This window comes from Dermacentor silvarum, chromosome 9 (genome assembly GCF_013339745.2).
Source record: "Dermacentor silvarum isolate Dsil-2018 chromosome 9, BIME_Dsil_1.4, whole genome shotgun sequence".
Lineage (NCBI taxonomy): Eukaryota > Metazoa > Arthropoda > Arachnida > Ixodida > Ixodidae > Dermacentor > Dermacentor silvarum.
Window position 1 is genome coordinate 1,881,993 of NC_051162.1, and position 13,206 is coordinate 1,895,198.

Here is a 13,206-nt window from a genome sequence, read left to right on the forward strand (position 1 = left end):
AAGACAGTGTGAAGTCATATTTCGCTTGCTCGGTTCTGTGTCGCCATATATGATCTTGAAGGTATGGAAGAAGATTAATAAATAAACTTAACGTTCATCTAAGAAGTAATTCCCAACATTCCATTTTAATAACAGGTGTCTCTGGCATGCAAAACTCGGCTGTCGAAGCTGTCCTCGATCAATTGATAAGACATCCACCATGCTTGCAGTTCAACATTTCCTTGGCCGTGGGCCGTATTCGCAGCACGAACACCTATTCACTGCACTGCACGTAACGTTCTTTGCTTCGAGCAGATTTTTTTTAGTGCTGCTTTCCTTATGCTACGAAGCGGTGATTGCCGTTCGATACCCATTCACAGGGCTGCCTTCAGAACGGGAAAATGAGCACATAAATGAAGCCGTTTTCGTGCACGACAAACAGGTTGAGAAAGTGAGAGTGGTCTTGAGTAAAAAAAGAGCGGAGAGGGCGGAGAAAGTGGTGCGGGCCCAATTTCTTTAACGAGTGAGGGAGGTGCGGCCACTGTATACCGTACGGATGAGCGAAGACGCACACATCTCGCGTGCGCCTAGTCCTGCCGTAGATCGGTGACGCGATCGGTGTAACGCCATGGAGCTCTCGGCTGCGTTGTACGGGCCCCTTCCGGCCAGTAAAATTATCTTGTACTGTGTTTCGGCAGTTGTAATTGTGGTGTGCTTCTACTGCGTGCAACTGTTGGCAAAGGCGATTCAAGTCTATGCTCACCTGCGCAGCGTTCCTCGACCGAAGCAGCGCGTTCCGTTCTCGTTTTTTTTGGACATGTGGCTAAGAGCCGTCGCGAAAGATTCGCCGCTGGAGAGGAATGCGAGTAAGTGCAATTCCATAGCGCTTGCTTCCCTCGTGTTGTTCAGCTTGCGAACTTCTCACTTGTTTTGTACTAGAAATACTCTTTCGAACGACGTTTTTGATTCAGCCACCTTTCAAGGTCAGTGACGTGAGGCCGCTCTTGGGACAAAATGTTGCAGAGTGGACAGTTGGGCAAGTTAGTTTACTTGCATGTTTAATCGCATCGAGGGGCAAACTGATGGCTCTCTCATTTACCATACGTATGTAGGAAAGTGTAAAGGATTGTAGATGAAATGTCGGACGTTGTCGGAAAATGATAAAAGTGCAGCTCCCGCTCCATTTTTTTTATTTACAAGATATTGATTCCGTGACTGATGTGATAATGCGTGGTGTGTGGCGTTTCAATGCGACGAAACGGCTATTAGAGCCGCCGTGCAGCAGGCCTTCGGGTTGTGTTTCATGTAAGGGGCTTCATTACAGCGCACCTGAAGAGCGGCACACAATTGTCTTTGTGTTCCGCCTTGCTCAAAATGGGGCCGCGATGGCCTCGAATTGAACCCGGGACCACCTCCTGAGCAGCCTAAGCCCATAACCACTGAGCGACCTTGACCAAACTTGTGGCACCTTGTGGAGAAAGGAAAAAATAACACTAAGTAGGGCATTATAAGAAGTGCATGCATAGCGCTGTTGTTGCTCGCTCTCTACGTTTGTATGGAAACCACCGCAGTAGCCCAGTGGCGCTGCGAGGCCACGGGTTTTGATGGGGGCGGAATGCACAGTAAAGAACCCCAAACATTATTCCGGAGCTCCAAACTACAGCGTGCCTCATAATCATATTGTGGTTTTGGCAAGTAAAAGCCCAGAATAGTTTATGCACACATGTGCTTAAAATGTACTTCTTCCATGTATTTCATCACTTCCTCGCCCATGTACAGCGTCAGCTGCCCTGGGCTCACCATTGGAGGAAAATTGTGCAGCAATTGACGCTGTATGTAAATGAAGTGAGCAGTTTGTTCTGAAGCAAACTGCAGCTCAATAGCTGATATGGGTTCTGTGCTAGATCAAACTTGTGCAGCATAAGCTTTGAACGTAACCAAAACCTGCCGTCAGTCTCAATTTGCAGGTTAGTGCATACGCCAAAGCAGTTATGAATTTTTCACTGTATTGAAAGCACTCACTTTTTAACGTAACCGAAATAAGGCGTCAATTTTGGTTCGCATACGGAAGCGATAAATTAGATGACCCAAAGTGGTGCCGTATCGGCGTAGAACATAACCCAAGTCTGGCCCTTCGCTTGCACGGTCTAGAGCACTGGTCTCTAAACTTTCTTTCACGAGGGCCGCATTGACGATTGAGTCGCGAGGGCCGAACAATAAAGAATTGAATAAAATATTAGTGGCAATAAACTACTAAAATTAGTGGCGTAATAGTACCGATTAGTACAGCACGAATTACTAAGTTCAGTAATTACTATTTTATTTATTTTTACAAATACTGCGGTCTTCATGAAATAGCAGGAGTAGGTACATGTAGTGTATACAATTGTAATAGAGGATATAACAAAGTTATATACCTTGTTTGAACTTGTAACATGGTTACGTAGAAAATTAGCAAAACTATCACATGGTAGGTTACTCAAAGAACCATCTAATTCATTCCAGAATTCAACGGCTAAAGGAAAAAAAAAGAAAGCTTGCAATAGTCCAGGTAGGACCTAAAGGCCACAATATTTAGCGGGTGCATGCGTCTAGTTTGCGTGGACAGAAAGGTTGCAAAACTTGATAGGTGGTGAAATGACCTACGTTGAGTTCACGATCTTTTGTAGCAAAGAAATGCGTTAACAAGTCCATCGGTGCTCCATGAAAAAAGGGATAAAAAAGTGAATGTCGGTAAAAAGTCATCATCATTACTCTGGCAAATGAATATAATCACCGTTTTTTACATTGCTTCAAATTTAGCAATGTCCTGAGAAAAATGGTGTGTCCACACAACGGTGGCATATTCAAGAACCGGGTGCACCAGCCATTTGTACGCCAACAACTTCCATGAGTGGCATTCTTTAATGTACGTTTTAGGTATCCTAGGGCGCTATAACGTAAAATGATTTCAAACTGTTTTGATTCCAAACTCGTGACGTCAAATTTGCGTAACCACCGACGCAAGCATCGGGTGGTGACCCGCAGCGTTGTCTGAACAACCCAATCAAACACTCTCCTCGTTTATAGGTCACCTTTGTTCGCTTTCAAAACCAATATCATTGTCTACACTCAGCGGTTTTTCTTATATAATTGGCTTACAAGAGGCGAGGAGCACGCTCTAGTAGAGAGGGTTTCGATGGGGCCGAGCCAGCACTGTGAAAATAGATAACCGCATGAAGAGGGTGGTGCCGGCTTCTCCGATTGCTCCGCTTCGCCTTACTTAGCTTGCGGTGGCTGGTAGAAAATCGCTGCTGCATGCAACGGAAGGATAAGAATGACGCTAAAATGGATCCTCAGCAAGGAAGAGTTGGCAGAGCGATGTCGTATGCAAGCCGAAAGGGCTCGATATCGTTTTACTGCCACGCAAAAAGGTTTATGATGCACAAATAAATACATGCTCACCGGCAGGTGCGAGTAGCGAAGGTCTGAGCGATCGGCGAGCAGCCATCTTCTATTCCTTTCGGAACGGGGCGATCTGTGGCTATTCAGAAAAATGTTCTGTTTTGTTCGGCATATTAATGCATTTTTTTTTCGCGTACACGTCACTTTGATGTGATGAGTTTTGTGAGGTCGCGTGACAGAGAGCCGAAGTGGGCGTAGCCAGAAAACGTTGGACCAATAGCAGAGGACGAATGGTGAAAAGGCGTCACTTCAGGAATGTATATTTTCTTTTGTACAGTTTAATCATGCATAATCAGCGTGTACACGTTATATCAGATGGGGAGCTATCGCGGTTTTCGTGACGTCGCGTGACAGACAGGCGAAGTTGGGAGTGGTCCGAAAATGTTTTGACAAATCGTGGAGGCTGATTGCAGAAATTGGAAACAAAACAGTTTGGAATCATTTTATGTTATAGCGCCCCCTACTTTTATTTGTGCGCGCACACATATTTGTGTTACGTGGTCATGCCGATTCAGGTTTGATGTCAAATTTATTCCTACATAGTTCAACTCGTTCACATGAACTAGTTTTGTCGTTGGGCTCCGTACTCAAAGTGCAAATGTAGTTTTTTGGTTTGAACATCATGATTAGGGTAATATTGAAATTAAATTGTACCTGCCATCGGTAACTACATTCACAAAACAGAGAAAACACTTTGTTCAACATATTTAGATCATGAGTGCTGGCTATGTTAGTGTATCAGACGCAATCATCGGCATACAAATTAATTTAACTGGGGTGTTAGCACCAATTACAGTCGCCACATAATTACAGACACGCGACAGGAACCTCGGTGAAAAAAGTTGGCATCGCCTGTGTGTATGCGACGCACGACAATTACGAACGTCTGGCTCAAAAGACGATTACCGTAGTCTAAAACGTCTCGATACGACTCGAGAATGCGTCTAAGGGCTTCAGAATGCTCAGGTGGAAGGTCATTGGCGATCATGCTACGAATTTCGCGGCTGCCGCAAGTTGTCGGCGTCGGAGTGCCGTTCTGAGGAAAGGGAACCGAGGGACCCAATTGATATTAATCATCCACTTTCTGGGGTATTTATCTTTTACAACTAGAACTAATCCTGGGAGTGTTATCCAGCGCCACCACTCAGAAACCATGGTGGCGGATGTGGAACATCCTTTCTGCCGCAGGCGTCACGAGTACGCGATCTTTTTGGGTGATGGCAACTGGTCAATAAACCCACATATGCTACCTGAAGGCATCAATGTTGCCGGATTCGAGCCCTCGTTATGTGATGAACTAGAAGAAAGGGAACCGAGGGGCCCGATTGTTATTAATCATACCATAAAAAGCCAACAAACAATGACACCAAGGATAACATAGGGGAAATTACTTGCACTTACTAATTGAATTAAAGAAATGATAAATTAATGGAAATGAATGGTAAGAGCATCGCACGCCAGGGGCGTAGCCAGAAATTTATTTCGGGGGGGGGGGGAGGCGGGGTTCACCGGCCCGACCGGGGGGGGGGGGGCAAGCTTCTGCTTTCCTCTACGTCACGTGATCGATAATAAATATCGGTAGTTTAAGCAGACTCTATACATGTATATCAAAGACATGGGACACCCCCCCCCCCCCCTCACGTGTGCGTGTGCTTGTGAAGAAATTAAGTAAAAAGTAAAGTAAGCTCAGTAAATACAGTAAGTAGGACAGGTACAGTGGGCGTTTGGAGCAACGGTCTCTCATCGCGCCACTGAATGGACCAGTCTTCGAAAACGCATCATTGAGACGACCCGTGCGATCGGGGAAAACATCATTAATTGTTAATTTCCATTAAGCGTAGATGGCGTCGTCCTCGTCGGGGCGAAGTGCGTTTTAAAAGTCGAAGATGGCTATACGCGTGAAAATGCACGTGTGACCAGGCTATACCTACTTCCATAGCAATAGCTTGTTCGCTGCGTCTTTGCGCTAGAAAACTTAAATACGCGCAAAAACGCGTAAGGCTTTTTTTTTCGAAGCTTTCGTCGCCCTGCTCCCTCATACGAGAGGGTTGCATTTCCTGCGGCAAGTGCATGGGCCGCTGTGTCTTCCGCTGTGTGCGAGCGTGCAGCCGTCATTTGCCTTTACGTCAACAGATTCATAATTGTACAGAATATTTCACCGCACAGCATAGATATGGCATGTGTACGCATTTTAAGTAGTGCGTGCAACTCGTTTCTGCTTCACTAACAGCCGGCGCAACAGGAAACGGCCTTGTACCTCACAGAATCTCGACTGATTGGTGTACTAGTGATGCAGGAATGAACTCCGGTCTCGTTCAGTGCATAGTGCACATAATCAATTTCTCAGGACGCGTGAACTCCGACGAGAACTGTCAGCGCCTGCAACAAGAGTTTACTTACGCTGTACTGCGCAGAGCAGTAATTCATGCTTGTCGGCTGTCTCTTTCGTGCATTCTGTTGCGAGTCGGTGGAATTTCACTGCTGTCATCAACCCCTTCGTGTGTACATTGCTGGTTTGGGGATTCCACAACAAAACAGCAACTACCACCCTTCCGTAATAGCTGGTTTGGGATTCAACAACACAACAGTAATTACCAGCCTTCCGTAGGGGCGCAATCGCAAACAAGAGACGTTTCTCGCACAGACTAAGCCTACGTTCACACTTGGGAAGCGGCAAGCGGGCGGAAAGGCCAAAGCGGCCGGAAAATTTTTTCCGCGCCTGTCCAAGTTGTTCACATTTGTTTTGCTACCGCCGCGGCCGCCGCTTCCGTTTTCGTCCAGATCGATCTAGTCTGCGTACGTTTGTCGGCGTGGTGGCGCTCATTATCGCATTATTTCGAGCGGTATATACGTTCATTCTTTGACCCATGTACCGTTATCAAAAGTGATCATTTTACGCAACTTCGCGTGTCATCTGCGACCTTCGGTAAATTCCTCGTTGGCGTTCCGTAATTCTCCTCACACGTGCGCGGTAGCGCTGAGTCACAGGTTGGTGCCTAGGCGTGATAATATTTCTGTAATAGCTTTTATTTACAAGTTGTAATAACATTTCATCATTTCGTATTGTCGGCGCCTCCAGGACACCAAAGGGCAACGGGAACACCACAGCTAAAACCCGGGCTGGCCCTTGTGTTGGGGCTCGCCAAAGCCTGCGCGTCCTACGTGAGACCTAAGCTCTCAATCTATCGTTGCGACGAGAAAATCACTCCGCGACTTCGGCAACATACCGTACACGTGCGAGGAGAATTATGGAGCGCCAACGAGGAATCTGCCTAACTATTGTCTGCCATGGAAGTGGAAGAAGAAATGGCTTTTATACTTCTACCTACTTGTTTTCTAGAAATGGACAATGAATAAACGGAAGACGCGGACACCTCGGAAACGGCGGTGGTTGGTTCGCCTGGCTTTGCAAAAGCGCGAGAAGTTGAGTCACGCCAAGGCTTCGTTGCCGTACCTCCGGTCGGGCGACGTTGAATACTATCGCGAGTATTGCTGACAGTACGTTTTAGTGCCACTCTTGTCGTAGAGCAAGGGCTGGTTCTTGATCGCGTCGATCAGCATTACAGCCTACACTTTTGGTGCCATGTTCAATTTTACGACCGGTTGTTTACATGCCAGTGTAGCTTCCAGTGAAGCAGAACGACTTTCCACCGCGTTTCCGCTTCGCCATGGCGAAAAAATCGGCCCAAGACTGATTTGGCGCGTAGCCTGTTTTTCTGCCTGTTTGCCGCCTAGGCGGGCGGCTTTTTGCAAGATTTTGCCGCTTCCGACAGCTGCGAGACCAAGTGTGAACGTAGCCTAAGATCCTGCGCGAGCGCGGCCTAACCGGCACCTGAAGGGAAGCGGCGCAAATGTATACCGGAGATTTCGACCACCTGGGGTGTTTAACGTGCACCTAAATCTAAGTAAACGGGCCTCGAGCGTTTTCGCCATCATCTAAAATGCGGCTGCCGCATTTGTTGCTTCATTTGTTGCGCATTTGTTGCTTCAGAATGCGGCCGCCACATTCTCGCCCAAAACTTCACAGAGTGCCAAAGCCTTGACAAACACTGTGACAGTTCTTTCCATATGCAGACATGATTCGCTGTAAATTATCAACTCAAACGGAAGCGCCCAGGAATGAAATTGTGATAGTGGCACCGGTTTCATGAAATATGGCAGCGCGAAGCGACGAGAACAAAGGGTGGGTAAGCGTAGGGGGGCGGAAAAAATTTCGGGGGGGGGGGGGTTTGAACCCCCCTGGCTACGCCTCTGTCGCACGCGCAATGCGAAGACGTGGGATCGTTCCCCACCTGCGGACAGTTGTTTTTTCATCCATATTGATTTCCATTAATCCATCATTTCTTTAATTCAATTAGTAAGTACAAGTAATTTCCCCTATGTTGACCTTGGTGTCATTGTTTGTATGCTTCTGAGGACATGTAGCATCCAGTGCAAAAGCTTCTAGATGAAAGTCTTGCAGAGGGCAAAGGTGGGCCACAGAAATCCTCTGTGGTAGCTAGTACTTGCTTGATGAAACCAAACTTCACATGTGGAAGACAGGTTCTGTTAGCGGGTACGCTCAGGACTGTGTGGGGTGAAGCGACACCGTGCGTGAGCAGGAGGTAAGTAAGGGGCGTCACGTAGCAGCTGGCGAACATGATAATTCAACATACGTCACGATATGAGATGGTGGGCGAACAATGCCGCTGCAATGTAAGCAAGATGGAGGAGGTTGGTCACTGGTTTCACAGAGGCGAGGTAGTTCAAGGTGGAAGGCACCGGCGGAGCAATAAATCAGAGCGGAATTGGCAGAAGGAAATTCAAGTGCAAGTACGAGGTCATCAGGGCACTGCGCAAGAACCGTAAAAGTAGCCACAATCTGGTGACCAGCAACGGTAACCCGAGTTGTGCACATCCCAACAACAGCGATCGTCGCACCGTCAGCGACACGTACGACTCGGGTCGTTGGATGTGTAAGAATCTTCTTCATGAGACTGATGAATACTGGCGCTCATGACAGAGACGTGTGCCCCCGTATCAACCAAAGCTCAAACTTGAACGTGTACTTCAAGAGTGTTCCGGTGGGCGCGTAAAGGCAAGAAAGGATTTTGTATCAAGGTCAACAGTGCAGCTTCACCTCCAGAAGCTGTGCAGTTCTGGAATGAGGACGGGCTTACGGTCCGACACTAGGGCGGCGTCAGGAATGTTCGTGGCGCAGACAGTAGAGAAGAGGCCACCAATATTCGCAAATTCCTGCAAACAACCGCCTGGATCAATGAAACAGCCGGCGTCGAGGTGCAGGATATCGTGGGTTTGTAAGAAGCCGGATATACGCGGCCTGGAGTTCTCGGCGGACGATGCGCGTCACGTCGCCTGATGTGGATTGCAGGACGACTTTGCAACAGTGTTACTCTAGACGACGGCACTCTTTTATCACACTGTAAACAGTGGTCACGTTGGTGAAGGCGAGCAGCTTGAACGCGTCGACCGCGATGCCCTTCAAAATGCGGGTGATTTTGTCTGCCGCGGTCATCTTCTGGTTAGCTTTAGACACAAGGCCAGCACGTCTTGTATATAGGACGAGTAAGGTTCGGTTGACGCTTGGGTACGTACCGCCAGTTGTTTCTTTGCGGTAAGACGTCGACCAAACGGGTTGCAGAAAGGTCGCGGATTTGCTGCTTGAACGCGTCTGAGCTTGTCCGAAACCAGACGCGAGGGCTCCGCCGAGGTCAAATACGACGTTTGCCAGCGATATAGTTGGATCCCAGAAATTCTGTTTGCCCACACACTCGTACACGCTGAGCCGCTCATCCACGTCAACGCTGTTCGCCCCGAAAAGGTCCCGGAATCGCAGGGCTGTGAGAGGGCGATAAACTTTGTCATGGTCGCAGGCGTAGCTGACGGCAACGTATAATCACTGGGTGGCGTGGCGGTAGATTTGAGGTGGCGTGCGCTGCGAAGCTCCGTCGTCTGAAGTACCTCGGTACCCCATCAAATAATTGTTACGTTGAATCACAGTAAGGAAACAATTTACAGGGTGTTAAATTACAAGGGTAGTAAGTGCGTGCCAAAATGGAAGCCAGCCAACAGCAAGCAACGCCCGTCGTCGTCATCAGATCAGGCCACTGGCAGCTTATGCGTACGTCCGACTAAATCAAAGCGTCGGCATCATCGTTTTCGAGTAGCAGGTAGCAATGTGCTTCTATGTGGCACTTGGTATGTGCTCCTGTTCAATGAACCTCTTTGATTCTAACCTGGAGCACTGGGTATGTGCCACTAGGTATGTGCTGCTCTTGAATTTGATGCCAAACTGGGTAACTGGGCATATGCCACTGCATATGTGAAGCACTCATTGACAAGAAGGATCCTTTAAAATTTATCTCGTTATCGGCGAAATATAATCCATGCCACGAGCGGACTTCGCGATGGCGCCGCTTCATGGCACAGCATGTGCAGCGGGAGCAAAGGCACTGGAACCCGGGAAGCACCACAAACATCTGAGCACGCACAACCAACACTGTACCAACCAACACAGCCAGGTTTGGTCCAACGCGTCTCTCTGGCGGCAGCAGCTCAACTATGTAGCTTCGATCACCACATTTTATGTTGTAGCGAGAGCTACATTGGCCGCATTCTCGCCGTTTCGCTGTGGTCGGTGGCCGCACCGTGAGTTGAGCCATTGCCTAGCAACCACCGCAGATGGCAGCGCCACTCGCCGCGCCATCTGGCATGACGTCAGAGAAGGAGCCGCTGAAACCGCGAGCTGAGCCGTTGCCTAGCTACCACCGGCGTTGCATCCCCAGAGGAGCCGGCGTTGCATTGTATATATAGAAGAGGCGGCTCGGTGGGATTCGTCGGCAGATATAGAAAGTGAGTCGGAGAAACTGAAAGAAGCCAGGCCGAGTCGTCGGAACAAATCCAAAAGGAGGCAGTGAGCCGAGGAGACGGATGAAGAAGAAGCCGCACGCCTCGAGAAGCGTCGTAACTACGAAGCGGCCAGGCGAGTGCATTTAGATTAGGATGGTTCGTCGTCTAGGTCGGCATCTCGTGCGAAGGCCGCGGATCAACGGGGAATGAAACACTAAGCTAAACAATAACATTAACCGTAGCTCTCGCTACGCACACCTAGGCATAACTGAGTTAAGCCAGGAGGAGTAATAAACTTTTATTGTAGAACCAGCACTGATGATGGTTTTATTGTAGAACCAGCCCCAGCACATGATGGCCGGGCCTAAGCCTCCCGGGAAGCCCTCGACGTCCAGGGGACGTCGAGGGCTTGCCTCGCCACCGCCTCACGGGCGTGCTGGGTCGCCTTGGTCGTCGAGGGCGGAGCTCCGCAGAGCCTCACGCAACCTCGACGAGAGGGTCGTGGAGTTAATGTGTGTGTACTGTGCTGGGCACTCCCACAGCATATGCGGAAGCGTAGCCGGGTGAGTGCCACAGCACCGGCAGTGGGGGGTACTGTAAACTTCAGGGAATATAAGGTGGAGACGGGCGGGTGAAGGGTGCGTATTTGTAGCAGACGCAGGGTGGTAGCCTGCGCCCGGCTGAACTTGGAGTGAGGTGGGGGAAGGTTCTGTGACTGAGGTAAAATGCCTTAACGAGATCGTTATAAGTGGTCAGATTGTCCCTGGTGTCCAACTCGTCTCCAGTGTCTCCGGCGTGGTTGACTAGGCCTCGCAAAATGGAGTGGGTGACCTCGTTGAGGTTGGGGAGGTGTGGGTAGACAGGGCCCGCATGGGCCGGGATCCATGTCAGGGAGATCATACTGTCTTTATAGTGTGGTGCCTGGCGGAGGATACGAAGAGCTTGAGGAGAAATACGGCCTTTGCTGAAGTTAGTGACGGATGAGCGAGAGTCACACACGATAGTGTGACAGGTGGGACCTAGAGTGGCCAGGGCGATGGCCACTTCTTCAGCCGTCTCGGCGGGGGGGTAGTGACGCTGGAGGCATGGTTTAGGATTCCATTGCGTGTGGCGACGGCCACAAATCGTGTACCATGAGAATATTGTGCTGTATCAACAAATGTGACGCCAGGTACATGAGCAAGGGCTTTTATGATAGCTCCGGCCCTAGCTTGGTGCCGGGCCCTGTTATATTCAGGGTGCATGTTTCTAGGGATTGGTTCTGTGTGGATCCAGCTACGGATGTCAGTTGGGATCGATTGTTTGGGGCGCTGTAGCCTGTTGCTGATGGCAAGTGAAGCCAAGGGTGGATAGAATAGAGCGTCCCGTTTCAGTAAGGGTGAGCCGTTAAAGCTGAGAGCGTTGTTGTGCTTCAATGAGTTCGGAAAGGGTGTTGTGAACTCTTAGTTGGTTGAAGAGTTCAGTGCTAGTGTAATGCGGGCGGCCAAGTGCTTGCTTGTAGACCCCTCGTATGAGGGGGTCGAGCTTGTTTTTCTCAGCCCGGTACCAGTTGAGGTACGCAGCAACGTAGGTAATGTGGCATATGACAAAGGACCGCACGAGGCGGAGAAGGCTTTCTTCTTTGAGTCCCCCTCGTCGGTTGGAGATACGTTTAAGAAGACGTAGGGTGTTTTAAGATTTGAAGCAGATCTTGTTGAGAGCCAAGGCATTGGAGCCGTTCGTAGAGATGATGAGACTGAGGACCCGGATACTAGGGACGTCTGGCATAGGACTGCCATTTTGAAGGCGTAGGGTGAAAGAGTCACAGGGTCGGTGATAAGATTGGTGTTTGGGAGGGCGTCCCCGCTGAATGGCATTGTAGAGAAAAAACTCCGATTTAGCCGGCGAACAGCGCAGTCCGGTTCCTTGGAGATAGGCTTCAACCGTGACAGTCGCCGTTTGGAGGGCAGACTTGTGGGGTCTCATATGTGCTCTTGGGACAAAGGAACGACAACGCAGTAGTGCAAACAATCAAAAGGGCATTTATTGCACCTTTCATACACTAACACATACTAGCCGAATTACAACCAATAGAACATTCACACGGGCGCAGGACAAATCAAGGAAGTCCGACTCACCGCGACCCGATAGCGAGCGAATACGTTCGCCCCATGCTATGACACCATCGCCTAGTCGTTCACGTGTACAGTCACGCGAACGGTGGCGCGCTCGAACGATCCGTGTTCGTCCATACCGGTGTCCCGCTCTTAGCCTCGCGCGACGGTCGCGCGAAGCGGGCCGGCGCACGCGCGAAGCGGGCCGGCGCACGCGCGAAGCGTTCGTGCACGGTCGCCGATCCCAAGCCAAAGAGAGAGCGCCTCCGACCTTTTTCTCCCAAGTGACCTCGCTGTTCGGTGGCGTTCGCGACACCAGCTCCATCTCTCGCAACGCGCCGCAACCACCGCCGGGCTTAGCCACGCAGAGAAGCCGGACTACAGGAGACATGCGGGGAAAACAACATCAGGGGACGCGTGAGAGTCGCGCATCCCCACATCTCCCAAACCTTAAATCACCACACATACGCCGGCGAAACATGTCACAAGGCCTATCAACGCGCGCGTCGCGAACAAAAGTTAGTACATGCGACAGTGGCGCCGGCGAGTAAATGTCCATGCGTTATCCACAACGTGCGAGCCGACATTGCCTCTGGGGTTCACCGCTGGCGTCTGTTGGTCACAGCACCACGTCTGCAGATTCGATGGCACGACTCCAGCCCAGGACTCCGGAAACGGCGACGCAGAAGTCGGCACGAGCAAGCGTCGCTCGCGCCCTGCTGACGAGAGCCGCAGTAGCCGTTGGTGACTGCCGGCTCTTTTCCCAGCCGCCGAGGGTTGCGAGCCGGACATTGGCGGCCGCCGAAGTCGCTGCGCCGAATTGACCACAGGCATCTCCAAA

At 50.0% G+C, this 13,206-nt stretch overlaps 1 protein-coding gene across 1 annotated transcript in view; it reads left to right on the forward strand.

The window, feature by feature from the left end:
- Positions 1 to 496: 496 nt before the first annotated feature.
- The window catches only part of LOC119464912 (cytochrome P450 4V2-like), a 240,576-nt gene continuing 227,866 nt past the window's right edge, over positions 497 to 13,206 (forward strand). The window contains exon 1 of the mRNA XM_049655595.1: positions 497 to 845. Within this exon, the coding sequence (XP_049511552.1) occupies positions 608 to 845 (238 nt within the window). The 5' untranslated portion in view covers positions 497 to 607. The remainder of the gene's footprint in view (positions 846 to 13,206) is intronic.